This window comes from Grosmannia clavigera, assembly GCF_000143105.1.
Source record: "Grosmannia clavigera kw1407 unplaced genomic scaffold GCSC_113, whole genome shotgun sequence".
Lineage (NCBI taxonomy): Eukaryota > Fungi > Ascomycota > Sordariomycetes > Ophiostomatales > Ophiostomataceae > Leptographium > Leptographium clavigerum.
This window is the reverse complement of record NW_014040831.1, coordinates 579,852-605,508: the sequence shown is the minus strand read 5'-3', so window position 1 is coordinate 605,508 and position 25,657 is coordinate 579,852. Positions and strand designations below refer to the sequence as shown.

Sequence of the window (25,657 nt, the reverse complement as noted above, 5' to 3'; positions counted from 1 at the left end):
TGGTTGGACGGAGCAGCGGGAGGAAACCAGGAGATCTCTGCTACGGACTGTGGACGATTCAACGCGTTGTTTGTCGCGGACAGAACCCCTCAGCCGTTAGTTCAGGGGCTGAAGCGTATGTGTTAGTGGCTGATCCACAGGGCTGGAGACGCTAAACCGCCTGAGAGCTTGTAGGAGTAAAGGAGTTTCAAAAAAAAAAAAAAAAAAAAAAGGGCCCTATGACGAAGTGTTTCTTCCCAGATCGACACGCATCCACGCACGACCATCGCAACGATCACGCGCACCGCCATGCCGCAAGACCCGAACCTGTACGGCCAGCGGCCGTCCAAGAAGCAGAAGCAGAGCAGTACCATGGTTCTGTCGGACACGTTGGACTTTGCCTCGCAGCTGCGGTTGCTGATGGGGACAAAGTCCTCGGCGACGACGACGTCCAAGGCGAGATCGTCGGCCGTCTCCTCGCCTAGTTCTGCGCTCAGCCCAGTCACGCCGTTGGTTCTGGCCACGTCGGCACCACGGCAGCGGAAAGACGACCCGCTGGCCCACGTGCGCATCAAGAGGCGGCGACCCGTCAGCGAGCAGCCGGACGAAGAGGCAGGGGGCCACGACACGGACCGCCAAAACCGCCTACGGCTCAAGTCGCCACCCGCCGGAAGTGCAGCCGCTCTTGACGCGGCCGAGCGGGCCCGCGTGCGCCGCCACATGGAAGCCAAGGCGCGGCGGTACGCGGCCCTGCAGCGCGGCGACTACGTGGCGGGCGAGGGCGACGCGGCACCGCTGGTGGACTTTGATCGGAAGTGGGCGGAGCGGAGGGACGTTGAAGACGACGGCGACGAGGCAGAGAGCGACGAGCACGACGACGACGACAACGATTTGGTCGAGTTCGAGGACGAATATGGAAGGACACGTCACGTGACCCGCACGGAGCGAAACCGCCTGCAGCGACGCCGAGACCGTGCTGAGCGGGCAGCCCGCGACCTGGAAGAGATGAGCGCGCGCCCGGCACCAAGGCTGGACGATGACGGAGGGCGAGGCGATGGTCGCGGAGGGGTCATTTACGGCGACGTGATCCAGACGGAGGCGTTTGAGACGGCCATGGATCGGCTGGGCGAAAATGTCCCCCCCGCGTCCTCGGAGGCCGGAGACACACATTACCGCGCCGACGAGGACGTCCGCACGCGTGGCGCAGCCTTTTACGCCTTTGCAGCCGAGGACGAGACCGCACGCGCCGATCAGATGCAGGCGCTGGCGGCCGAACGAGCACGCACCGAAGCAGCGCGCGCTGTGGCCGCATCTCAGGCCGGCAGCCGGGCACAGCTGCTCGATCAGCGACGACAATTACTCGATCAGCGGCGGGCCGCCTTGGCCGCTCGCAGAGCTAGCAAGCTCGCCGACAACTTCCTCGACGGGCTTGAGCAGGACCTCCTGAGCAGCGCGAAGCCCGCCGCAGACGCCGAGGATTGAGGCCTTGAAGGCCTACGATGCCTACATTTCTTCACGAGATACCCATAATAAGCAATCACTTCTTCATAGCACACCGTTCCATCTCCTCGGGAACAAGACTGATCAGTATAAGTACACAGAGCCACAAGACAGACACTTTCAGTCAAACAATAGATGGTCAACACATCCCTAAACAGGAAGGAAAAATATAAAATAGTAGGCGGCTCTGATCCGAAATTCCGAACAATATAAGAACATCCGTTCCCCCGATAGCAGCTGCGAGCTGCGAGCTGCGTGTGACAGGTAAAGCTGTCCCTCGTAGAATTCCTTCCCATGCAATATCAAGTCAGAAGAAAACATATATACGGCAGTATTGCCAACGCCATCCAAATAAAGAAAAAAAATAAAGCTGGCCGAGGGTTTTTGCTTTCTTTTCACGAGACAATCCACAGACAGCCGCAGTCGCTTAGTTCTGCCGAGTCTCGTCTCTCGAGAAGAGCCCCCTCCGGGACGCTGCGCCGCGAGTACTCGTTTTCTGTCTCTTCTTCCGCAATCGTCACCTGGATCTGCTTCCCGTTACCGTCCAGGTTCGGCACAGCCGTCACGCCCGTGCCCGCCGGTTTCAACTGGTACTGCACACACGTTGCTTCCGGCGTGCCCGCCATTCGACGCTCTTCCAATTTCACCACCCGCGGAAACGGTATTGGCCAATCGCTGGCCATCGGAGTCATCGTTGCCGTCGCCGCCACCCCTGTCTGTGTCGCCACGCTGCTCGAAAACGATGTCATGCCCGTTCGACTTGGCGAAACCGTCGATGTAGGCCAGGACGATTGCGGTGCCGACGCCGACTCCACATTGTTCCAGCTCGTGTTCTGGTTGGGATATATAAACACCTCCAGCAGCGTGTCCGGCCATGTGCACACCCACGGCTTGTCGCCAGCCTGCGCCACGTCGTGGCCGTGAGCCGGAGGGGGGCCGAGAGCTCGTCCGACCAGGTGCTCGAGCTGCTCGCGCCGCATTTTCTGCTTCTTGCTAACAGTTGCTCCCTGCACGTTCCCCGTCACGACTGGTGTAGCTGCCGTGAGCATCGACTCTCGCACAATCACCGTCTTGTTGTACGGCAACATCGTGAACCAAGCTGGCCCGCGCGTCAGATCCGTCGTGTCGTTGACAAGTTGCAACGCCGTCGCCGTCGGAATCGTCGGCGGCTGCTCTCCGTACCAGAATATGTCGCTGGTCAGCGTCTCCGAAATGTTGCAGTCGAGGCTCATGCCGTAGGTAACATTGCCCGCCCCGTTCTTCCCCGAGGAAATGTCCACCGTCATACCCGCCATATACCACACGTTGCAGCTCCAAGCCGCCGACTGTGATGTGTCGTTGAAGCACGAGTTGGGCGATTTGTTGAGCGACATTGGCAGGCTATAGGAGCCAGTCGGGAGGGCGATTAGGTTCGCCGGCGTTGCAATGGGCGTGGCATCCACCGTCACAGTGACCGCACCAGTAGTTGCAGCGCTGCACAGCCAGTTAGTCCCACTATCGCAACCAGATAAAAAAAGGGGGGGAACAATGCCTACAGTGAAGGCAATGGTGGCGGTCCCTTGTGCTTGGAAAGCAGGGTGCCGATCACAGCGCCGAGAATGATGCAGACTATGACGATCGCTATGATCGCTAGGCAGATGGCCCAGTATGGCACAATGCCAAACAGCCGTCGACGAGCCCAGACCCGTACCCGGGGAGGTAGTCTCTTCTCGTTGAACACTTGTCCGCCCGCGTTGATCTCGTTTTGACTAGCATCAGACGTAAAGCTTCGGGACGAGTGTCGGGATTCGGGTGAGTCGAGATCTTCGGCCGAGTCAAACTCTGGGTTTCTCGGCGCCAAACCGATACCGCCCGCCCCAGGGATAGGCCGTAAGTTGGCTCCTGTCGCTGCTGTTGCTGCTGCTGCTGTTGTTGCTGTTGCTGAGGTGTTAATAGCTGGCGCAGCCACAGCCTGCTCCGGCCCGGCCGTCGGTGTGGCATCTGAGGTAGTCACAGGAATAGGATTCGGTGCCGTGGTCGATCCATGTACTGCGTCGGCTGCGGCAGTTGTGTGTGCTGTATCAGCTGCAGTAGCTACATCCGTAGTACCGACTGAAGCGTCGGCTGCAGCGACGGCACCAGCTGCACCAACTGCTTCAGCCGCACCAGCCGCACCAGCCGCACCAGCCACACCAGCAGCGTGGGCAGAATCAGCCGGAACGGCGGCCATAACCGCCGCCAATTTCCCACTGTAGTTATCAGGGTATCGTGAATATGGCGGAAGCTGCTCCGTATGACCATCAGGCCCAATCATATCAGCAATCTCCTCGCCCTCTGGTCCCAATCGTCGCTGGTATGCGTCGGTCATGCCAGGAAAGCCAACGGGAATGGCAGATGTCGGAACAGCGCCCGAGCCAACCATGGTGCTTTGGGGGTACAAGCTGTAGGGAAACGTGGGACCACGCGGACCGTTGTAGGACGATTCCTCAGATGGCGCTGCCGTTGACGTTGTCATACCGCTCATCGTCCTTTCCATGCGCACATTTTGTGGGTAGAGCTGGTACGGAAATGACGGCCCAGACGGACCCTGATATGGCTCATCGCCCGGAACAACAACAGGAATGCTGCTAGATGCTTGAGCGCTGGCGTCACGGGCGTTGCTCGGGCCACCCTCACTGCCGCTTCCTAGTAAGCTGGACCCGATTGGCGGCTTGGAGATGCTGGATGGCCGATGTGCCATACCCGGCAAGACGGACGGTGTGAATTGTGTGGCTTGTGCCTTTGTTGAATCGCTTCCTGACGGCATCGTTGGTTGCAATGGTTCTGATACAGACGACGGCTCTATGGACGGATCAGAGGGTTCGACAGCGTCGGAGGTAGGGTCGGCAACAGGAGCGGAAGCAGGTGCGGAATCGGAAGCGGGAATGGGGGCAGAGTCAGAGTTTGAGCCGAAGGGGATGGAGGCGGTTTCCGCCGCTATGGACGAGCGGTTCTGATCGGATGGTGTCTCGATGCTGGAGAAGGACGGCCGCGAGTCGCCGGAGGAGGGTTGTGAGTAGGCAGAGCCCGGGCCGAAGGCAGACACGCCGTTACTGTGTTCGGAGGGCCGAAAGCCGTCGGCAACGGTCAAGGCCATGATGTTGAAGTCGTCATCGTCATCGACGGCAGCAGTGCCCGTGCCACTCCCATCGGCGTGGATCGATAGCGTCCGCGATATGTGTGTCGAGGCCCGCTGCTCAATCTCGGGCGGCTTGCTGTCGTTCGGCGCCATACCTTCCGATTGCTCCCGGATCTCTGTGGTCTGGGGCTCAAAGACGGTGCCTCGAATGTGTTGCCTCTAGCAAGGCTGAGCGCCCATCGATCGCCTGACAGAGGGCCAGTCAGGTCATCGGCCAGCGGAGGCCGGCAAGATGGTAAGGGCTGTTACTGCTGCTGCGTGGCTGGGGATCCTCAGATTACAGTGGCTTGAGGGCCTCCCTCGGTCTCGTTCTGTCACCAATCAACAGTCCAATAGGGGATACGTGTTGCAGTCTATGGGTGTTCTGTCCGGAGAAATAATCGTGCGTCGTTGCTCGTCGCTCGTCGCTCGTCGCTCGTCGTCGTCGTCGTCGCCGTCGTTTCCGTCGCCGCGATAATGGTCTTCGCGTTTGCTTTACGCTTGGCTGGGGGGGCGGCTGTGTGGGTTGATGTGTGGGTTGAATGAAAATGAAAAGAAGGGATAAGGGGAAATATGGGAAAAAGCGAGCGAAAGGGAGTGGAGAGCGCTACGGTCAACTAGTTTTCCGGCTGTAACAAGAGAAAAATGGCAGCCACACGCTAAGAGAACACGGTCACGGCTTTTTTCCCCCCTTGTTATTCCCTCTTTTCCTGCTATGTAAGAACTAGTAATGTACGAGTAACTTTAAAAGAGGAAGTGCCCTCGGCTGGTGTTTCGATCGGAGGAGTTAGGAGGCGGTCGGTTTATGTGATTGGCCGAGCTAGTGGTGAAAAGAATCAGGAATGGGTCTGGGCCGCCAAGCCCCTCTTCCATTTTCAGAAGGAGAGACATGCTTGGAGATCCACTCACGGCCGCTGATTCGTCTTGGCTGCAAGTGGTTGGGAAAGGAGCCGTGTCCTAAACGATTGTGTGTTGCCTCGTGTGCGCAAGCCAAAGAGGATGCTGCCGTTCGTCAGCCCGATGTGCTTTCAGCCTCAATGCAATTTCCAGACACAGCGCCATGACATGGTATGTGAACTGCGTGCTGCTGGCACAAGCTTTGCCGTTATTTCGGCAATCGCGAAACATGCCGCCGGTAAAATAGTAAGATACTACTCCGTATGTAGGGGCAAGTCGGATAACGTGACACGGGGCCTTCTGTCGATTAGTCACCGCTCACCTGCTTCGGCAAGACGTTGGATCGCTGCCAAAATGGAGCTGCTCCATACTCTAGTATGTATGGCTCAGGGCGTGCTCCGTACCCCTCATGTAGTCGATACTGCTAAGACAGACGCAATTCCAGACGCCGAGAGACCACCCGTCCCGGCAAGGTACCTCAGTCATACACATCCACCTCTCACCTGGACAAGCCGGCTGTTCGCAGAGAGGCTTTTATTTTTCGTTTTTCGTTTTTCGTTTTTTCGTGCTTACTCATGTTTCTTCTACTTCTTGCCGGGTCTAGATCATGTTGCTGTCGTCTGTGTCGGCTTTATCGGCAGTTCGCTAAATAGAATCGCAAGACATCAATCAATTAGGCCTCAAAGTTGCGACTGGCGATGCATCGGCTTGCTCGCGAGCATACACGTGCCGCCTGTCATACATACTTCGCCCTGCTCGTACGCGCTACACGGGCAATATTCCGTACTCCGTACGAGCACGATACGTGTACAGAGGCCCACTCCTCCTGTCTGATTGTGGGTCCATCACTCTATAAGATATATTTAGAAAACAGCGAAACAGGGAAGCGGCTGCCAAAGCCAAGACGGAGCCAGCCGCCCATCTGCAACACTGTTTGGGTTGTTGTGATTTTGTGCAATCAGGCGTGTCGCTTTATAACAGTCGACTGATTGCGGGGCGAGAGGCCTCCCAAGGAAACACCGGATATACGGAGTGATGCCGCCTTCGATCTTGATCGCAAAGGCGAGCAGAGCAAGGCGCACGTCTTGCTTCTGTCGGCGTCATTTTGTACTCTGGCTGGATCAGTTTACCTGGCCTTTCACGACAGAGACCGCCGCATTCGCAAGTTATGACTGTTGTGTCTGTACTGCTGTCGGTCAGGTGATGTCGTGCTGGAAAGCAGGGAGGAATGACTAGTGGCGAGTATAATTCCCTCTGGTCGAGTCTTGTTTCGTCTTGGCTCGTCTTGGCTCTGCAGTCGTCCGATGCAGGCCACTCGTGACACTATGTATGCTTCTGCAGACTGGTAGCCGTGCCAAGACGAACACAGCGCCGATTAGGTTACATGCAATTATAAAAGAGTTATCTCGCTGGCAGCGACCAGATCTCCACGTGATCTTGAGCAGACTCGACACAGGAGGGTTTGTGGATAAGGTCTTACGCCCTATAATACCCTAGGCAGGGCTAAATTTCCGTCTATGGACGCATACGCCATAGTGGATTGACCGTGCTTTTCAGCTGAGGCACGTTTGCGCTGTCGCTGCAGAACCATATTTGTTGTCCACAAGAGCGATCGTTAACTCAGCCACCCAACTGGCTGGGAATTCCGGCAAGTCTGGCCGGCACAGAGTGTAGAATGTATCCGACCCTTCTGTCGTCGAACAGGGAACGCCGACCTGATTGTTGACGGCCCGAAAACAAGTGTCGCAGGGAATGAAAGCTTGGTTTGGGCCTTCGGTTGCAGTCGATTTGCACGAACTACGCTAGAAGAGGAAAGGAGGAGGGGCATTAGAGACCTGATTGGCGTCTCTCTGATGTGTAATTTTGGCAAGTGTCTACGCGTCCCAGATTCGTGTATTGTAGTCGTAAGCGCTGCACTCTGTAGAGGCCCCCCTAATACAAAAGGGCGAGAGCGCCTGAAAGAGACGACGGTGGATCGGTGGTGTATTTATGTTTGTTACTCTCTTCTCGTGAACAGGCAGGTTCAGCATCAGTCCATCGCTCACGATCTCCTCACTCGTTTAACTGTACCTGACCTTTTTATCGCTCGTTTTATCCACTTTGACCTGTCCAATCCACCCACCAAGACATTTTCAGATCTGAACCCAACCACATTCCACCGACGATGAAGATGCAGGGCAGCCTTCTGGCGGCAGCATCGGTGCTGGTGCCGCTCGCCAGCGCGGTGACCTATGTGACGGTCGACGGCGGCGAGTTCGTCAACAACGCCACGGGCAACCGGATGGACATCATCGGGGTGACGTATCAGCCGGGCGGCTCGTCCGGGTTTGACGGCACGGCCGACCCACTCAGCGATGCGGACGCCTGTCTGCGCGATGCCATTCTGATGCAGCAACTGGGCGTGAACACGTTGCGGGTGTACAATGTGGCGCCGGATCTGAACCACGACGAATGCGTGTCGATCTTCAATGCGGCCGGCATCTACATGCTGATTGACGTGAACAGCGGTAAGTTTTTTTTTTTTTTTTTTTTTTTCGTTCGTTTCATCCTCCTCCTCCACCCTTTCTAACCGCCCAGGCCTCTCTGGCCAGTACATTGACCGGTCCGACCCCTCGACCACATACACGCTCGCCTACCTCAAGCACATCTTTGCCGTCGTCGAGGCCTTCTGGGGCTACCCCAACCTGCTCGGCTTCTTTGCCGGCAACGAGGTGCTCAACGAGGACAGCTCGGACGATGCGGCCATCTACATCCGGGCGATCGTGCGCGACCTCAAGGAGTACATTGCCCTGCACAGTCCGCGGGCCATCGGAGTGGGCTACTCGGCCGCCGACGTGGACACAATGCTGAGCGACACGTGGAACTACCTCGGCTGCACGCTGGCCAACTCGACGTACTCGCGCATCGACTTCTTCGGCCTCAACGACTACGAGTGGTGCGGCGACAGCAGCTATACCGAGTCGGGCTACAACAAGCTCGTCGCCGAGTTTGCCGACACCGACATTCCCGTCTTCTTCAGCGAGTACGGCTGCAACCTGGTGACGCCGCGCACCTTTACCAACGTGCCCGTGCTGTACGGCAGCGAGATGACCGGACTCTCGGGCGGCCTCGTGTACGAGTACTCGCAGGAGACGGACAACTACGGCCTCGTGGCCATCAACAGCTCGACCGAGGTCACGCTGCTGAGCGACTTTGTCTCTCTCAAGGCCCAGTACCTCTCGCTCGACCAGTCCCTGCTGATGACCGCCAACAAGTCGCTCGCCTCGGCCTCCACCTCTACCTGTGGCGCCTCCCTGATCACCGAGTCGGCCGTGCCGACGAGCTGGGACCTGCCCGACCGTCCGTCTGGCGGCAACGCTCTGGTGACGTCCGGTCTCACCAGCGCCAGCACCGGTGCCCTCACCAGCGTAACTGCCACCACTATGCCTGCCACTGTCTACGACACTGCCGGCTCCACCGTGACTGGTTACAGCCTCGTCTCGTTCGGCTGCTCCGATGTCAACTATCCCGGCCTGGCCAAGACCTACAGTGCCTCCGCCCAGACTTGCGTCTATGCCTCGTCCACCGCCAAGTCCGACGGGTCCACCGCCGGCAGCGGATCCAGCACCAGCACCAGCACCAGCACCGGCAAGAAGAGCGGTACCAGCCGCACTGCCGTCGGTCCCTTTGCCGACAAGTTCGGCCTCGCCATCACGGCCGGCCTTGTCATTCTCTCTCTGGGCGGTGCCCTGGCTCTGTAGAACAGCGCTGTGTGCGAACCCGTCCTGGCTCTCTCTTTATTTTTTGAGATCGTGTATACAAGTAGAAACGTACAAACCGTGGCCACCCTCTCAGGTGCTCACAATATTATTCGATTTTTTTCTCCTTACAGAGGGGCAGCGACAGATTTGTATTCCGTACGCCATTTGCTAGTAGCCACTGCAGCTGGTCCGGGGATAACCAAGCAAAGTGCACTGGGCCTAGGCCCTATAAATGGGGTTGGTGGGGTTGAACCCCTGTAAGAATGGCTACTCCGTACTCCATACTGCGTACTCCTTCCGTATTGGAGAATACGAAATGATATCGTCATGTCCAAATCTACGCCCTGTAGGAAACCTGATGCATTCATTGCGCCGCCCGGACGGACCACAAGCCTCAGCCCAGGTATCACCGCTTTTTGGCTGTCGCTTGGGCCTCTCAACCAGCATCACCATACTGCCGGGCAACTAATCGAAAGGTCGGCGCTCTTTTCTCGCGGTCAACGATGGGGAAGCGGGAAAATGCACAAACAAAAACAAGGCGGCCTAGATCCTAATACAGCCTTGCGGCTCACCACCACTCCAATCGCCAAGACTACGCCCGGCTGCCAATGCGACTGCAGCAGCAGAAGCTGTAACTGTTCTCACTGCGCCCCAAGTTCCCTTCCTCAAGTGAGGCTGCATGTCTCTCCCCTTCCCTTCCCGTCTCTGTTTTCTCCGTCTCCTTTTCTCCCTATCTTTCTCTTCTTCCCACCTCTTTCCCTTCCGTCACGCATGATTCGAAACAACACCTGTCGTAGCACCCGATCCAGCTCGTTGTTGTGTATAGTTGTTCAAGCTTTTCACGTCACCTCCTATTTTTCCTCCACCGCTCCTCTGTGAAGGCTCGGGCACATCTCTTCTACCGCATCTCACACCATGCAGCTTGTTCCATCCTAGGGTAAGCGGGGATGTACGTACACACACACACACACACATACGCATACACTCGTTCACACCCTTACGCACACACACAGTGGACGGCCGGACCATTGCTAATGCACGACCGCAGCCACTCATCTGGCTGTGTCTACTGATCGCATTACGTCTGCCTTACATGGCCGTCTTCCCAGTCTTCCTTTTCGGCACAATGGTGCCCTGTGCATATATTTGCCTGTAGTTCCCACCTGTCTTCACAGCCTGTCTATTTTCTGCCTTACCTCTCATCCTAAACTCTATGGGAAAGAGTGGCCGTGACCGAGCTGAAACACTATCAATTGGATGTGGATGCCTTCACTCGGAATGCCTTGCCCTTGATAGCGTCCGCATTTCCCTCCACTTTTAAGATACTTTCTTGTGAAGCAATTGTGCCTACTTCCTCCACACTCTTCCTCCCTCGTTCTCTCAGACACCATGTCTCACTCTTCTCGCTCGTCAATTTCGTCAAGCTCGAGCCGGTCCTCGTGGTCTTCGCGGTCTCCGAACTCGGACTTGTTGGGGAGCAGCAAGATCCGGATCCCCCAGCGAAGCATGATCGCTGTCTGGTTTGCCGGCGCCTCGTCCCGAAATGTAACTCACATCCGCCGCGATGAGATCGCCACTCCCCACGGCAGAAAACAGCAGTTGTACTTTGTCCGGAGAAAGCGCCGCAGCTCCAAAGACTACGACGACTACGACGACGATGACGATGGCCACAGCTATGAACGGACTAGTCATCATGCCGGTGGACCGCCAGGACAGCCGCTGCCGTTCAGGCCGGGTCCAACCCCTGGCCAGAACTTTGTCCACAATGACCGTCCCCCTCCTGATCGAAATTTCGAATATGGCCGTGTGCCGCCCCGGACAAACACTGCCTTTGCAGGTGGTCCTGCCCCCGCTGGCCCTCCGTCAGGGATGCCGGGACCTATGCCTGGTCCGGGACAGAGGCCTCCACCAGGCCATCCAATGCAGCCTGGCGGCGGACCGATGCCACGGGGCTCACCGATGCCACCCGGTGGTCCAATGCCACGAGGCCCACCTATGCGTCCTGGTGGCCCTGGTGGTCCTGGTGGTCCTGGTGGCCCTGGTGGTCATGGCGGTCCTGGCGGTCGCCCTGTTGGGATTCCAGGAGCCGGTCCTCCCGGAGGCTTCCCCTCAGGAGGCCTTCCCCCAGGAGGCTTCCCCCCCGGCGTGCGAAGTCCCATGCCACCCAAAGGCCCAGGCGGCCCTGGTGGCCCCAAGCCGGTCATCGTCGAAGGCTAAACAGTCAACATGCCTCTTCTCGACACCTTGTGCTTACTTCTTCTCATACAGACCCAGCCTGGTGTTGTAATCTCTTATGAGTCTTTTTTTAAGTCTGGTTCTTGGTGTAGCAGCTCTCCTTTTCTCGTTGGACTACAGACCATTGTCCTGCTGGTTGGTCAAAAGTGCCCTTGGATCGCCTTTTGTATTTTTTTCCTGTCCTGCTGGCTAGATTCACAGAAAAAGGCGGACACAGGCTCCCCCCCTTCTTTTCTCTTTACGTATTTCTGCAGATTGTATTTTGACATCAATTGGTTACTATCCTCGGTCAAGATCTGCGAGTCAAATCCAAGCTGAAAACAAAAGAGCCGCAAGGCTGGTCAAATCAGCTTATAATGCACAACGTCATGGCTCTCGTGAGCCGGCTTAAACCGCTATCAGCAGGCTGGTCTTATCATTCGGTATGGCAGGCTCCAATTCAAAGCTATGATAGGCAAGTGAGAGTCAGACTTCTAAGACCCAATGTGGGGACATAAGAAGCGAACCAGCACCGGTGCACAAATAGTAAGAAAATAGTAAGACAGACGCAAGGGTAGTTACAGAGAGGCGACACTGATGCAGCCAGTCAAGGCTAAACTCCTGGGCAGTGGCGGACATATGCAACACCGATTATGTAGCCTTGCGATGCGCTATCGTGATGTGTGCAGTCTATGTCGACGCGGCCTCTGACGTATAGGGCACGAGTAACGGCAGCACGGTCAGCAAACACGGCCATCACTGGCTTGTTGTGCATGTAGCAGAAATTTGAGGTTGCCTGGACCTTTCGTTGCACGACGTGTTGATCGGTACTCTTTAAACCACCCCCATTCAAACCCAAGATTAATCAAAACACGTACATCTTTATTTAATCTTCCTAGGCTTGCTCACCATTTATATAATGAAAAACATGCATGGATTGTTTATGGACTCTGCGTGCATCTGCCTAGCCGTGTTTTCTAGTCAAATTTCCCTGCAACGCAATCTTTAACCGCCAAATCCGTACGGAGGTCCCTACCAAAAGTTCGTTCTCACCGCTTTTCTATAACTGCGGCAATACATAGTGCAGAGTGTAAATCATACGGAGAAATCTATCAGCGATGATACGCTAGAGCTTAGTGGGTATTATCGCTAATATAATTCAATTACTAATATTTTTACAGGGCGCTTAGCACATAGAAATACGCTAACACTGCTGTAGTAAATACAGTAACAATACATTACTAGCACTATACCCACCTTCTTATTTTGCCAAAGCGGTGAGAAAGAACTTTTGGTAGGGACCTCCGTACCAACCGCTTATTTGGCGCAGGCTTGACTTTACGAGTCGGCGCTTACTAACCTTTCACGTTGCTTGTAAGGCTTTTAGCTTATTGGTCAGAATGAGTAAAAGCGGGACTTGGCACTAGCAGTAATACGGACTCCCACAACGTAGAAGCGTTGCGATGTATTATTTCTTCTTAACCGTGCCACGCCCCCACTTTAATTGGAACAGGCAGAACGTACACTAACTAAAGTTGGTGCTACCCAGCCTACCTGATCACCTAGCCCATGTACCTGATCAGGTACCGCTTATATAGGGACTGCATATAAAAGACACTTGAAATCTTTAAGCAGGCAGGCTGGGTAGCACCAACTATACTTCGTAGTTGGTGCACGAAGTGGAGTAGGGCACGGTTAGTACGGAGCACTCCGTACAACACCCAGATTTGCTCATACCTTACCTAATTCAGCCTCCTGCTCCTCACAGTGCAGTATTACCTTTACGATATACGAGTACTCGTACTCGTAAACGTGCGCCTTGGCGTACGCTTTCACAGCTGTCCTCTAGCACTAGGCGGTCCTCGTTTCATCGGTACACTACTCTGTACCGGTCTTCGTAATAGGAGAGAGGTTAATCCGGGTGTATCCACTCTGAAAAGCGTGCGTGCAGGAGCCTGTTTTACGGGGCGTATTCCGTACATAGTACTCGTATTGGCTTGTCTATTTCTACGTCGTATCTCGACCCTCTCGAAGCAGGGGTATTTACGTCGTACGTCGTAAGGCCCTGCTTTCTCATCCAGGGTCACGTGCCCATCGCATTACTTTCTCCCCCCCCGCCTTACGTCGTCAGTATTCTGTAAAAGGATTTGCTGCCTTTCAGCACCTCTTTAGTGCGTCTACGTGCCTATCATGCGGTGGCGGAGGGTCGGGTAGGGTATGTAGTGGAGTAGGGTATGTAGTGGAGGGATGCGGCCTTTCGTATGTTCAGGCCTTTTTCTAACGCTGTCAAGTGCCTCGTTCAAGTCATTTTCGTGTAGACAGGCAGGCATGGCGAAAACGATGCACAAAACCTTAGCATTGAAAAGTTATTTTTGGCGCTGCGAGAGGTGCGTGTTCGCTTGTTTAATTGGGTACATAGAAAAGAGGGTAAGATTAGAGTGACTTCTGGTTCAGATGGGGGTGTGGTTTAAATGGGGGTGGCGGACTTAGCGACTAACCCGCAAAAGAGGAGAGCGGCCATACGAAGCAACCCAAGACATGGTTTTACATGACTGAGCAATGCAATGGCCAGGAACCAAATGTGTCAATGCTAGTCAATACGGCAAGGCCAGCCTGCCTGGTGACAATTCGTATACAGCCATGCTGCTGCCTAGTGGTTCGATAGAGGTACGCTACTAAGGTCACTGACTATGATCGTCATTCCATGTAAGCTGGTAGGCTTGTCCTGAATATCACCTGCTGGTATAAAGCGATCACTACGTCCGTCTTTCGTAGGGAAAGCCTGTCAGACTCGGAGGATTATATTGTGCCGGCTTCTGTACCTTGCCGCCTAAATCTTTCTGACACGTCAGTCGTGCCTGCCTCTCTATTGAATTTCATACTTTACTCACCACTTTCCTGTCCAATCTGGAATCAATCCTTTTGTTATTTGCATCACACATTCACAGCAAAAATGGTGCTCAACGGGTCATGTAGTCCCCTGGCAGAGCCCATAGCACTTAGCAGTGAGGCTGCTGCCCCTGCATCGGCTGCTCTGCTCGACTTTTTCTTCCCCGGCCTCTCCATGTTTACCGGGGCTCTGCAGCGGCATCTTCACATTGATCTCAGCCACTATTTTCTTCCCATCATGTTCCTCAGTTGTGCTACGGTCGTCTGGAAATACCTCTCCAGCTACCTCTACACCCATATTGAAGCCCACTTGATGTCTACCGTCGAGGTTCGCTACGACGACGAGGTGTACAACATGCTCATGAACTGGGTGACCTGCCAGCCTTTTGCCCAAAACGCCCGCCACTTTATTGTCAACACTGTGGTTGGCTCCCGGTCTTGGTCGGTGTGGGAGTTGCGGTACGAGGAGCAGCGGCGCGGCCGCAATGATGACTCGGAGACCGAGAGCGACGACGGCGATGACGAGGCTGCTGCTGCTGCGAGCGGCAACATGAAAGCCCAGAAGAAGGCACTGTCCTATACGCCAAATTTTGGAACGTATTACTTCTGGTTCCAGGGCCACATTATCAGCTTTCGCCGCACTCAAAATCGTGACTCGGCCCCGACTGGCACAGATCAGAGGGAGTCCGTCTCGCTAACGTGCCTCGGCCGCAACCCAGCAGTGCTCAAAGAGCTGCTGCTCGAGACCCGGCGCCAGTACTTGCAGCGTGATATGCACAAGACGGTCATCTACCGCGGCAGCGACAATGGTGGCAAGCACAACACGGATTGTGCCACCTGGGTCCGCTGTATGGCACGCAATACCCGGCCGATGTCTACGGTCATCCTCAACGACAAGATCAAGAAGGATCTCGTGGCCGACGTGACTGACTACTTGGATCCGGCTACGCGCCGCTGGTACGCCAACCGCGGTATTCCTTATCGTCGCGGCTACCTCTTGTACGGTCCTCCAGGCACCGGGAAGTCGTCTCTGAGCGTCTCCCTGGCTGGGTTTTTCCGCATGAATATTTACATTGTCAGTCTCAATGGCTCTGCTGCCACTGAGGAGAACCTGTCGACCCTGTTCAACAATTTGCCACGGCGCTGTATTGTTCTGCTTGAGGATATCGACACTGCCGGACTCACCCACACGCGTGAAGACGGAAATGCCGACAAGGAAAACGAGAGCGACAGCAGCGACAGCGATGACGACAGTGGCAAGAGCAAGAGTAAAAGTGAAGATCAGTCTAAGAAGGGCAGCAAAGATGAGGACAAGTCTGATAAGAAGTCCACCACTCCCAAAAAGGACCAAAAAGGCCGCCTGTCACTATCGGGACTGCTGAACATCCTCGACGGTGTTGCCAGTCAGGAGGGCCGCATTCTGATCATGACGACAAACCACATTGAGAAGCTAGACAAAGCGCTGATCCGGCCTGGCCGCGTTGACATGGCCGTCAAGTTTGACCTGGCTGACCGCGACATGATAGCGGCACTGTTCCGGTCTATATTTGCACCCCTGGAAGGGGAAACAGTGCAGGCCAAGAAAGGTTCGGAGAAGGAGCAGGTTGTCGGACACGTTCTCGACGAAATGAAGCGTGCAGTGGCTTCCACCGAAAAGTTGGCCAAGGAGTTTGCAGAGATCGTTCCGGAGCTGACCTTCAGCCCGGCTGAGCTGCAGGGTTTCCTCCTTAGGCACAAGCGCGATCCAGTTGGGGCGGTGGCCGACGTGGGCACATGGGTGGAAGAGACGAAGGAAGCCAAGGCACGGCTGACTAAGCGGGAAGAGAAGAAAGCCGAGAGGGAGAGGGTCAAGGAAGAGGCCAAGAAGGCGAAGAAGGAGGAGGAGGAAAAAAAGAGCAGAGCGGCAAAGCGGGCGGCGATACGAACGAAGGCGTCGAAGAAGGCGAGCAAAGATGACGGGGACAGCAGCAGCAGCAGCAGTAGCGATGCCGATAGTGAGGCGAGGAGGTCGAGGCGGAAAACGAAGCAGCGCAGAGAGCGCAAGACGGAGGCAGAAAAGACAGGGTCGAAGTCGGCAAACCAGCCATGCTCTCCTGGGACTTCGCTCTCGAGTGATTTGTCATCAGAAGATGACCACCGTTTCAACTGCTCCAGCGGCTCCAGCAATGGCTCCAGTGCGCCGTCGGAACACATGACCGACACTGCGCCTTCTGACAGGGAGGTGACAGAGAAGGTGGCAGCCAGCGCGACAGAGACGGTAGCAGTGATTGTATCTTAGTATGAAAGCAAATCCATATACATTCCATTATTCCGTTTTATGATCTCACGCCAGACTTCTGATATCACATCGTATAAATGTATATTATCATAATACCCTAGCCGGTCAACCTTTTTTCGTCTCTCGATCCATTCTAGCGCAGCGTCGGCATGGCGACATCAGCCTTTTGCGACAGCGCATCCGTGGCCTGCCAGAGCGCCGTGACGGTCTTCTGCTGGGTGTAAAAGTTGATGCCGGGACGGCCATAGAAGGTATTAGCACCGCCGCCGGCCACGCTCTTCTTGTTGCCGGTGAAGGAGAACATGGGCAGGGGCACGGGGATGGGGACGTTGATGCCGACCTGACCGGCCTGAATGCGGCGGCGGAAGGTCTCGGCGGTAGGGCCGGAACGGGTGAAGATGGCGGTGCCGTTGCCGTATTCATTGGCGTTGATCAGCTCGATAGCATCATCCAGCGTGGGCACATTAAGGCAGACCAGCACGGGACCGAAGATCTCCTCGCGATAACAGCGCATTTCCGGTGTCACGTTGGTGATTATGGTCGGGCCAACCCAGTTTCCGTTGGGGTACTTTTCCGGCTTGAAACCGCGGCCATCCAGCAAAATGGTGGCGCCTTCGGCCTCAGCGCTGGCAATCAGGCTCTCGACGCGCGCTTTGCTCTGCGGGTGGATCACGGGACCGAGATCGGCGCCCGCCTCAAAGCCGCCGTTAACGCTAAGCTGCTTGGCCAGTTCTGCCAGCTCGGGCAGCCACGCCTCCGTCTCTGGGCCCACTGTCACCAGTGTCGACAGCGCCATGCAGCGCTGGCCAGCCGCGCCAAAGGCCGCACCCACGACCGAGTTCATAAACTGATTCTTGTTGCAGTCCGGCAGCACGGCCGCGTGGTTCTGGGCGCCCAGGTTCGCCTGCACGCGTTTTCCGTTGGCCGATCCGCGCGAGAAGATGTACTCGCCCGCCTTGTTGCCGCCCACAAACGAGATCGCCTTGATTTCCGGCGCATCTAGAATGAAGTCGACTGTGCGGTGTGCGCCGTGTACAATGTTGACGACGCCCTCGGGGAAGCCGGCCTCGCGAACAAGCTCTGCGATAATCATGGCCGCGCCCGGATCGCGCTCCGATGGCTTTAACACCAGCGTGTTACCCGTTACTGTGGCGATAGGAATGCACCACAACGGGATCATGGCAGGGAAGTCTGCTGTAGTCAGCACGGAGAGAAAGAAAAAGAGGACAGGCAAAGTAAGAGAAGCGTACTGAACGGGCAGATCGCTGCCACGACGCCCAGCGGCTCGCGGTAGCTGCGCGTCTCCATGTCCTTGGCCACCTCGAGAACCTCGCCCTTGAGCAGCTCGGGCGCGCCGCAGGCCGCCTCGGCCACCTGTAGGCCGCGCAGCACGTCGCCGCGGGCGTCGGCCACGGTCTTGCCCTGCTCCAGCGTGATGCTGGCCGCCAGGCGGTCCCAGTTCTTGCGGATCAGCCCGACCAGCTTGAACATGAGCGCCTGCCGATGGATGACGCTGGTGCTGCTCCACGCCGGATAGGCCGCCTCGGCCGATGCCACGGCCTGCTTCAGCTCTGCGTGTGTCATCTGCGGCACGCGCGTCACGAGCTCGTTTGTGGCCGGGTCGTGCAAGTCGATGAACTCGCTCGTCTCCGAGTGCACGAACCGGTTGTTGAGAAAGTACGGCGTATCCTCGACCTTGCCGCTTGGCGTCGTGACGTGGGCCGTCGGGTAGCTGGTAGCTGTGCTCGGCAGCCGCACGTCGCCGTAGTCGGTCGCATTGCGGCCCACGGCGGACGCACAGAATGTCCGCGACGCGAGCCTCTGTCGACCGGCCATGTTGGCAGCAGTCAGCCCGCGACCGGCTGCTCGGCAGGCCAGCATGGCTGGGCCCCGGGAAACGCCGGTTCCGGCAGCAGCAGCGGCGGCGACGCCGCGACGTAATGAAGGACGCATGGCTGGGTGTGACAGGGACGGGTGACGCTGTCTTTTGTTGCAAGGGAGAGAAAGGTGCAGAGGGATAGGCAGGAAAGCGGATGACTTCTATATCTCTGTGGCCTGCACCGAGGAAGAGGGGAGAGGGGAAGGCGGGGAAAAGAGCCGAGCTTAGGGAGGATAGAAAAACAGAATGTAGTCGGAGAACAGCCGGGATCGGTACGGCGACAGGGGTCCTAAACCGGGCTGAACAGCTGGTCGACTAGGCGAGAAAAGCTCAGGCACCGCGGATTTGTGCGTTGGTGGTCTGGTTGGGTTATCGCGGAAGTTAGTGCACGAGGAGATGCCCGGGCCGGGTGCAGCAATTTGCGCAGCGTTCAGCGTTCAGCGTTCAGCATTCAGCATTCAGCATTCAGTGTCGCTCTCTTTTCCGGCTCCAGAAACAATGTGACTCTCCAAAGAAGCAATCGCCTTGTTCACGATGCGATCTGTCTTTTCTTAGAGCTGCTCTTGGCTGCGTTCTACAGCAACGCACCTTCCTCGCAAACGTGCGGAGAAGAGCGGCGGGGCAGACGATAAGCAGACACTTTCGGCAACAGCGCCCAAAGCCGCTAGATGCCGAGGGCGTCTTGCCCATTATTGTGCCGTGGCTTGATCGGCTCTTTGGCCCCGCTTGACCAACGCCCGGCCTCATGGAGTGTTTGCTTACGTCATCGTGCTGCTCATATCATGCCTATAATAGAATACAGCTTTCATTGCGCCTGGTAACTAGAGAAAGGGGACAAACAACATGGTAAAACCTACAAGCTGGCATCTTCGTAGACGGCCTCCGCCATTTTTTGCCGCCGGCCAGTCGACCCTCTGTCCGCATCTCCATCGTCGAGCCTCGTTTTTGAGTTCCCTTACTTCATTTTCACATGTAGATGTTGCACGCCGGCATCTACCCGCTACTTCAGCCTTGCTGCCGCTTACGACTGGCTCCGCGTCGTGCGCTTGGTCACACCCTCCTTGCTCGCGTCCGCACCCGTGGTCGACGCCTCCGCCTTGTCCTTGCCCTTGCTCTCCGTCTCCACCTTCTTCTTCGGTGCCGGCGCCGGCTTTCCGCCAATGCTCAGGGCCACAATGCCGCCAATCAGGAGCACCAGGATCGCGCCAAGCGCCGCCGGCACCTCGGGCACGAACTTGATCGCGTCGACCGGGTTCTTGGCCGCGATCGTCATGAAGAGGTCGATCTTCTCCTTTACGTACGTGACCGGGTCCTCCGTGAACTTCAGGTCGGCCAGGGACTTGGGCTTGTCTTCAGCCTTGGGCTTCTCGGCCTGCTCAACCGCCTTCTCGACCGTAATCTTCTGGAAGTAGGTCTCCTCGGCAAACTTGCGAGCATCCTCCACCGAGTGGCCAATGTAGATGTTGTCAAACAGGATGTCGTTCTGCATGGTCCAAATCTCGAAGCCAATCTGTAAACTGTTAGTCACTGCGTGTCTTACAAGACGGATGATCGACGGTGCCACTTACAGCGCCAATGGGCTCAAAGTTCGACGGCGTCTTGTCCTCAAAGTAGTCGGGGTTCTTGATCTTGCGGGGGGCCCACACGCCCTTGTAGGCCGGGTTGTCGATGAGCGGTGCGTTCCACTTGCCCTTGTACTCGGGGTTCTTCTTCTTGGGCTGAATCCAGGGTCCGCAGCCAGACACCTCGGCGCACTTGGGGTTGGCCACGGTAGGCGGGATCCAGTCGCCGTCCTCCTCGTCGTCCCAGTCCTCCGGTTTCTGAGCCTCCGGGTCCGGCACCGACAGAGGCTCGGTCTCGAGCCAGTCCTCGGGGATGGTAGCCTCCTCATCGACAATCTCAAACGGTGCCTCCTCGTCCCAGTCCTCGGGCTTCGTGGCCTCCGGGTCCGCGATGCGGGCCTGGTCAACCCAGTCCTCGGGCTTCTTGTCCTCGGCGTCGTCGATCTCCTCGGCCGGGTTGACGGCCGGCGTGAAGTCCTCCAGAAGGCTGCCCTCCTTGACAGTCTCGCCGTTCTGCTGGATGGCATACGTGTTGTTGGGGTGGACGACGAGCGTGTACAGCTCCGTGGTCTTGACAATCTTGGCAGACGGAGGGCTGTTCAGGTGCTTCTCCTCATACTCGCCCGTCTTGGGGTTCTTGTGATTGAAGATGAAGTGCACCTTGTTGGTGTGGCCACACTTGTCGGGGCCGAACATGATCACGTACGGTGTCGTGTTGGCGAACTCATCCTGGTGGAGCGCCTCCGTGTCGCGAAGAAGCTTCAGGTACGCACCACCGCACTCGAGGCCGTCTGTTTCGGGTTAGCTCATCCACCAATCGCCCTTCTCCTCGTCGCTGTGGGGAAAAGCTTACTCTGGAGCTTGACCTCGTACTGCACAACCAGGGTCTTGCCCGTGTTGTCGACCTGTGTGGGGAACTTGGCCGAGATGGCATGATGGGCAGCCTTGTTCTTGACGACCAGGCCCTTGTCACCCTCGATGCCCTTGTACACCGAAGGCTCCTCGACTGACCACTCGCCGACATATGCCCACTCCTCCTCCTCCTTCTCGGAGCCTTTGGTGTCCTTCTTGGCGTGCGAAGGCTTCCACCGCTCCTCCCAATCGTCGGTAAACTGCTCGACGAAATCACCCTTGATGCTGGAGGGCTGGAGGGAAGGGTCAGGTCAGCAATGCGCGAGACGAGGCAGAACAGGTGGAAAGGATGCGTACTGTGAAGGTGGGCGCCTGGGGGGCTACCGACGAGGCAGTCTCCTCCTTGGTGTCCTCGGCATATGCGCCTTGGGCCAGCAGAGCTGCACCAACGGCAGCGGCAACAGAGTTGATACGCATTGTGAAGGTGAGGTGAGGTCACGAGAGAAATGGATGCGGGAAATGGGATGAGTGACGAGGTCCTATCGCATGCGATGAGGGGTTCGACAACAACGAGGGAGAAGGAAGGCAAACGGGGAGAGAAAAACGTTGGTGTATCTGCAGCGAGACACAGAGTCAGACTGAAGAGCGAAGGAAAAAAAGAGAAGACCAGAGGCTGGCAGGTATGAGGTTTTGTGGGGGGAAGCCTTAAAAATCTAGGCAGAGAGCTCCGACGCTTCAATTCCTCCAACGTGTCCTTTTTTGCCGGTTCGACTCTTCATGTTCGCTGTCCTCAATTCACCCAAGTCGGCCCATGATTGGCTGCGGGTTTAACAGGTACTGGTGTCAGCTCTAGGTGGGCTCAGGGTGTGGGGTGCTGCAAGAGGCTGGGACAGGCTGGGACAGGCCGGTGGTCAGTGCTCCAATGCGTTAGAAGAGCTTCGAACTTTCCACGCCAACATACGGAGTACCCCATCGTCGACGATGAATTCCCCCACGTGTTCTACAGAAGAGATTGGCCTTAGTCGTCAGCAGAGCAAAGCTGGCCGGCAGTATTCAAGCAAGGTACTTGGTAAAGTAAATTATCTACGGAGTAGTGACGGGAAGATCGAGGGTTCGAGGGCAGGAACAAGAGGCCCAAAATGGATACAGATATGCAGGCAATTACCCGTGATTTTAACATCTAGCAAGGACAGCAGATAAGACATAATGGCCAGCCTGAACTTGGAGCCACAACAAGTATTTACAAAGTTGAGAAAGTGCGAATACGAGGGGCCGATAATATTCCAGGGTACATGATGTGGAAAGAAACGGGTAGAGCGCAAATGCAAGAGAACAGCTGTCATCTGTCGATGCCGTATTGCATTATCGTATGCTGTCTTGATTGCCTTTTTGGGGGTCCACCTGTATGCAGCGCAATAGCGACCACGTGCCGCCAATGGACCTTCCAGAATTACGCCAGCATGGCGACAGGAGGAAATTGGGTCCCACCCAAGTTACAAGCCTCATCGAGGGGGAAAATAGTTGCTAATAAGAATACGTTTTTTCTACTAATTGGACGAAGGTACGCTAAAAAGCAAGAGTGCGACGAAGAGTAAATTTATCACTAGTCTACAGAACCTGCCGCAGCGAATCGAACCTCTGCCATTTAGCGCACCTAAAACAACATAAAGCCTACTCCCCGTTCTCGGCAGAGCCCGTTGCCTTTGAAAATAGGCAAATTTTGTGATTAATAACGTAAAGGTGTATATACTTGATCAGTTTGTATTATTACAAAGAACACGTAAGAAGAGGTCGTATATCAGGAGAGCCTGTAAGAGGCAGGTGGTGATATCTCTGGTATTTACAACCTATGCCGGAAACAAAGGCATAACTAGGCGGTGCGATTAGCGCCAATCTATTGGTCGATTCTAGTATAGTGGAGGCGGTAAAGAAGAAAAATCCAACGCCGTATCACTCCAAGGCTTTAAAAGAATTGCGTCGTACTTTCCTATTTGGAGGGGTCCAAATTTAGCCTCAGTGCAAGTCGTATCTATAACCCCAGCCAAACTCTGTTGGAGCCACCTGTCCTGTTCGATAGAAAGCATTGGGCCTTACGACTCAGGCTAAGGAGCAGAGACAAAAGGACGAAGGGGAGCAGACCAGAATCGAGACAAGATGTCCGGCTCCACTCAGATTCCGGCAGCTGCCGTTTCGGACAACGTCAGCAACAATGAACACCTCGTCGTTTCAGATGACCCAGAGCACCCAGCCAACCTGATCCCCAAGCTGTGTGCCAAGTTCTGGACGCTGGGCTGGGTGACGGGCACAGGTGGCGGAGCGTCAATTCGCAATGGGTAAGTAAGAGAGAGAGCAGAGGGACGATGTTCACGGCCAAGAGATCTCGAGAGTTGGATTATGTGCTAAGCAAGCGCCCTCTTCTTCTCTTCCTGCCCGGTTTCGTGCTCATGTGCAGTGATCTTGTCTATCTGGCGCCATCAGGCGTGCAAAAGGAGCTCATGAAGAGCCAGGACATCTACGTCCTGTCGCTCGAGGCACAGGCGCGCTACTATGCGGAGCAGAAGGCCGAGAACGACGCCAAGGTGGCAGCAGCACGGGCAGCCAACAGACAATTAACCGGACCATGGCGACCGCTTCGCACGTACCTGCGCAGCCCGCGCGGACTGAAACCGTCGCAGTGCACGCCGCTGTTCCTGTCGGCGTTCACGCGGCGCAACGCCGGCTGCTGCATTCACACACACAGCCACTGGGCCGTGCTGGTGACGCTGATCCTAGAGCAGGAGGCCGAGTCGTTTCCCGGCTCGCGACGTGAGTTCCGCATCAACAACATCGAGCAGATCAAGGGCTTCAAGCGCGGCTACGACAAGACCGGCAACCTGGGTTACCACGACACGCTGTGCATCCCCGTGATCGAGAACACGGCGCACGAGGAGGACCTGACCGAGTTCCTCGAGGCGGCCATCGAGAAGTACCCCGACACGTATGCGGTGTTGGTGCGGCGCCACGGCGTCTACGTATGGGGAGACTCGGTGCACGCGGCCAAGACGCAGTGCGAGAGGTACTGCCCCTCGTCCGCCATTGTCCCTCCTCTTTCTGGCTCAAGCACTGACACCTCCAGCCTTGACTACCTCTTCCAGCTAGCTGTCGAGATGAAGCAGCTCCACATTCCCTGGATTAGCAACGTTGAGGAAGTGCTGCCTTCGGAGCAGCGAAGTACGGATTGAGAGCCTAGAATTGCACTTATGTTCGCTTGCGGACGCGGACCGAATGCGGCTACTTATTGGTATCTGCGAGCTACACACACAGGAATAGCGGGAAAAGGAAAGAGAAAAATAAAGCCATGCCGAGATCTGTGTTTGCCATCCAACTGCATGTGCCCACGTCCACGACAACTTATGCCTTACAGAGCCAGGAAGGCGACCACGAAGCCGAGCAGACCGAAAGCCGACGAGCCCAGGCGCAGAGCATCTGCCGCACCGCTGCTCGCCGCTGTGGCCGAAGCCGAGCCCGAGCTTGTGGCTGAGCCGGTGGAGGTGGAGGTCGTCTTGGAGCTGGACTTGGTCGCAGCAGTGCCGGTAGCCGTTCCAGTGGTCTTTCCGGTAGCCGTTTCCTTGGCCGTGGTCTCAGCAGTCGTAGCTGCGGTGCCGGCTGCTGTGGTGCCGGTCCCAGCTGCTGTGCCCGTGGACGTGTAGTAGTTGCCGGAGATGCAGCCAGAAATGCAATCGGCGTACTCTGCGTTTTCGCTGGCGGTGCCGTTTCCTTGTGGGCAAGCGGCAACGCACGCGGTGGTGGCATTCACCTGCGCAGCGCTAGGGTCAGGGGCCTGCGATGGTCAGTCGATGCTCCTTGCTTTGGGGTGGAAGAAGAGGACTTACGGAAACACACTTGGCCCGGCACGAGACGTCGCTCGCATCGCAGGCAGCGAGGCACGTGGCGATGGCCGCCTCGTACGAGGACTCGGCCGGGCTGAGGCTGTAGGTAGACGTGGCCACAAGGGTTCCGGTAGTCGACGTCGACGTGGTGGACTGGGCCGCGGCAAAGGCAGCAAAGAGGCCGACGAGAGCGGTAGAGAAACGCATGGTGACGGGATGGTACTGTGGACCAGAGGGGTATATTGTATCTTATTAGAAAGGTAAGAAGAGTAGCGGTTTGAAGAACGAACGTCTGAAAGAGAAAGCGAGCGTGTTTGGCAGTCAACGAGTGGTCTGGTTTTGGAGAGAAGGTGAAGAGAGAAGGAAGGAAAAAGGGAAAAAAGAGAGCGGGTGAGGAAGAAAAGAAAGACGGGCGGTGCAAAGGTCTTCCTAAATAGGAACAGCAGGTAAACAAAAATAGCGCGGCGTCTTTCCGTCTGCGAAGAGCTCATAAAATACTCTGTACTGCATCTTACATGTAACGGAGTACATTCTCGTCAGCTCCTAGCGGCCGTCCCTCTCCACCCACCCCTTGCTTGTAAGAGACTCGACAAGCACGAGCAGCTGTGTGCTAGCGTTTGTAAGATACATCTGGAAATACGGAGTAAAGGGACGATCTACAGCCTGACTCGCCCTGCCGTCTGGGGAGTTGTGGTTGTGGTAGTCCACCCGCGTCATGCGTGGTGCATCTCCGCCCCGGCAACGTCGTATTCGTCCGTCTTAGGAATCTTCTTCCGCATTCTGGTTGGACCTCCTTTGCTGGCTTTCTCGCGCCCGTTACGATACAATGTAACACTGACGCTGCGCGTGCTTGGCCGTACCA

The 25,657-nt window shown here is 56.3% G+C and overlaps 10 protein-coding genes across 10 annotated transcripts; 6 read left to right on the top strand and 4 right to left on the bottom strand.

Annotated features, from left to right (window-relative positions):
• Positions 1-288: 288 nt before the first annotated feature.
• Positions 289-1,461, top strand: CMQ_3957 (uncharacterized protein; the record flags this gene model as incomplete). Its single annotated transcript, XM_014319895.1, has 1 exon — positions 289-1,461. The coding sequence occupies one exon, from the start codon at positions 289-291 to the stop codon at positions 1,459-1,461; it is 1,173 nt and encodes a 390-aa protein (XP_014175370.1).
• Positions 1,462-1,874: 413 nt separating this feature from the next.
• Positions 1,875-4,729, bottom strand: CMQ_3462 (uncharacterized protein; the record flags this gene model as incomplete). Its single annotated transcript, XM_014319400.1, has 3 exons — positions 1,875-2,952; positions 3,015-3,459; positions 3,757-4,729. The coding sequence occupies 3 exons, from the start codon at positions 4,727-4,729 to the stop codon at positions 1,875-1,877; spliced, it is 2,496 nt and encodes an 831-aa protein (XP_014174875.1).
• Positions 4,730-7,676: 2,947 nt separating this feature from the next.
• On the top strand, positions 7,677-9,252 carry CMQ_3443 (beta-glucanosyltransferase gel2; the record flags this gene model as incomplete). Its single annotated transcript, XM_014319381.1, has 2 exons — positions 7,677-8,019; positions 8,090-9,252. The coding sequence occupies 2 exons, from the start codon at positions 7,677-7,679 to the stop codon at positions 9,250-9,252; spliced, it is 1,506 nt and encodes a 501-aa protein (XP_014174856.1).
• A 1,389-nt stretch (positions 9,253-10,641) lies between these two features.
• CMQ_3398 (uncharacterized protein) lies at positions 10,642-11,469 on the top strand (the record flags this gene model as incomplete). Its single annotated transcript, XM_014319336.1, has 1 exon — positions 10,642-11,469. The coding sequence occupies one exon, from the start codon at positions 10,642-10,644 to the stop codon at positions 11,467-11,469; it is 828 nt and encodes a 275-aa protein (XP_014174811.1).
• A 2,950-nt stretch (positions 11,470-14,419) lies between these two features.
• On the top strand, positions 14,420-16,633 carry CMQ_3290 (bcs1-like protein; the record flags this gene model as incomplete). The annotated part of the gene is made up of 1 exon (XM_014319228.1): positions 14,420-16,633. One exon carries the CDS (start codon positions 14,420-14,422, stop codon positions 16,631-16,633), a length of 2,214 nt encoding a protein of 737 aa, XP_014174703.1.
• A 133-nt stretch (positions 16,634-16,766) lies between these two features.
• On the bottom strand, positions 16,767-18,586 carry CMQ_3621 (methylmalonate-semialdehyde dehydrogenase; the record flags this gene model as incomplete). The annotated part of the gene is made up of 2 exons (XM_014319559.1): positions 16,767-17,824; positions 17,884-18,586. 2 exons carry the CDS (start codon positions 18,584-18,586, stop codon positions 16,767-16,769), a joined length of 1,761 nt encoding a protein of 586 aa, XP_014175034.1.
• Positions 18,587-19,533: 947 nt separating this feature from the next.
• CMQ_3312 (calnexin precursor) lies at positions 19,534-21,403 on the bottom strand (the record flags this gene model as incomplete). Its single annotated transcript, XM_014319250.1, has 4 exons — positions 19,534-20,022; positions 20,081-20,865; positions 20,928-21,219; positions 21,284-21,403. 4 exons carry the CDS (start codon positions 21,401-21,403, stop codon positions 19,534-19,536), a joined length of 1,686 nt encoding a protein of 561 aa, XP_014174725.1.
• A 1,677-nt stretch (positions 21,404-23,080) lies between these two features.
• On the top strand, positions 23,081-24,147 carry CMQ_4157 (class 2 aldolase adducin domain containing protein; the record flags this gene model as incomplete). The annotated part of the gene is made up of 3 exons (XM_014320095.1): positions 23,081-23,259; positions 23,379-23,981; positions 24,042-24,147. 3 exons carry the CDS (start codon positions 23,081-23,083, stop codon positions 24,145-24,147), a joined length of 888 nt encoding a protein of 295 aa, XP_014175570.1.
• A 176-nt stretch (positions 24,148-24,323) lies between these two features.
• On the bottom strand, positions 24,324-25,002 carry CMQ_3854 (uncharacterized protein; the record flags this gene model as incomplete). Its single annotated transcript, XM_014319792.1, has 2 exons — positions 24,324-24,722; positions 24,799-25,002. 2 exons carry the CDS (start codon positions 25,000-25,002, stop codon positions 24,324-24,326), a joined length of 603 nt encoding a protein of 200 aa, XP_014175267.1.
• Positions 24,640-25,059, top strand: CMQ_3932 (uncharacterized protein; the record flags this gene model as incomplete). Its single annotated transcript, XM_014319870.1, has 1 exon — positions 24,640-25,059. One exon carries the CDS (start codon positions 24,640-24,642, stop codon positions 25,057-25,059), a length of 420 nt encoding a protein of 139 aa, XP_014175345.1.
• Between the last annotated feature and the right edge of the window lie 598 nt (positions 25,060-25,657).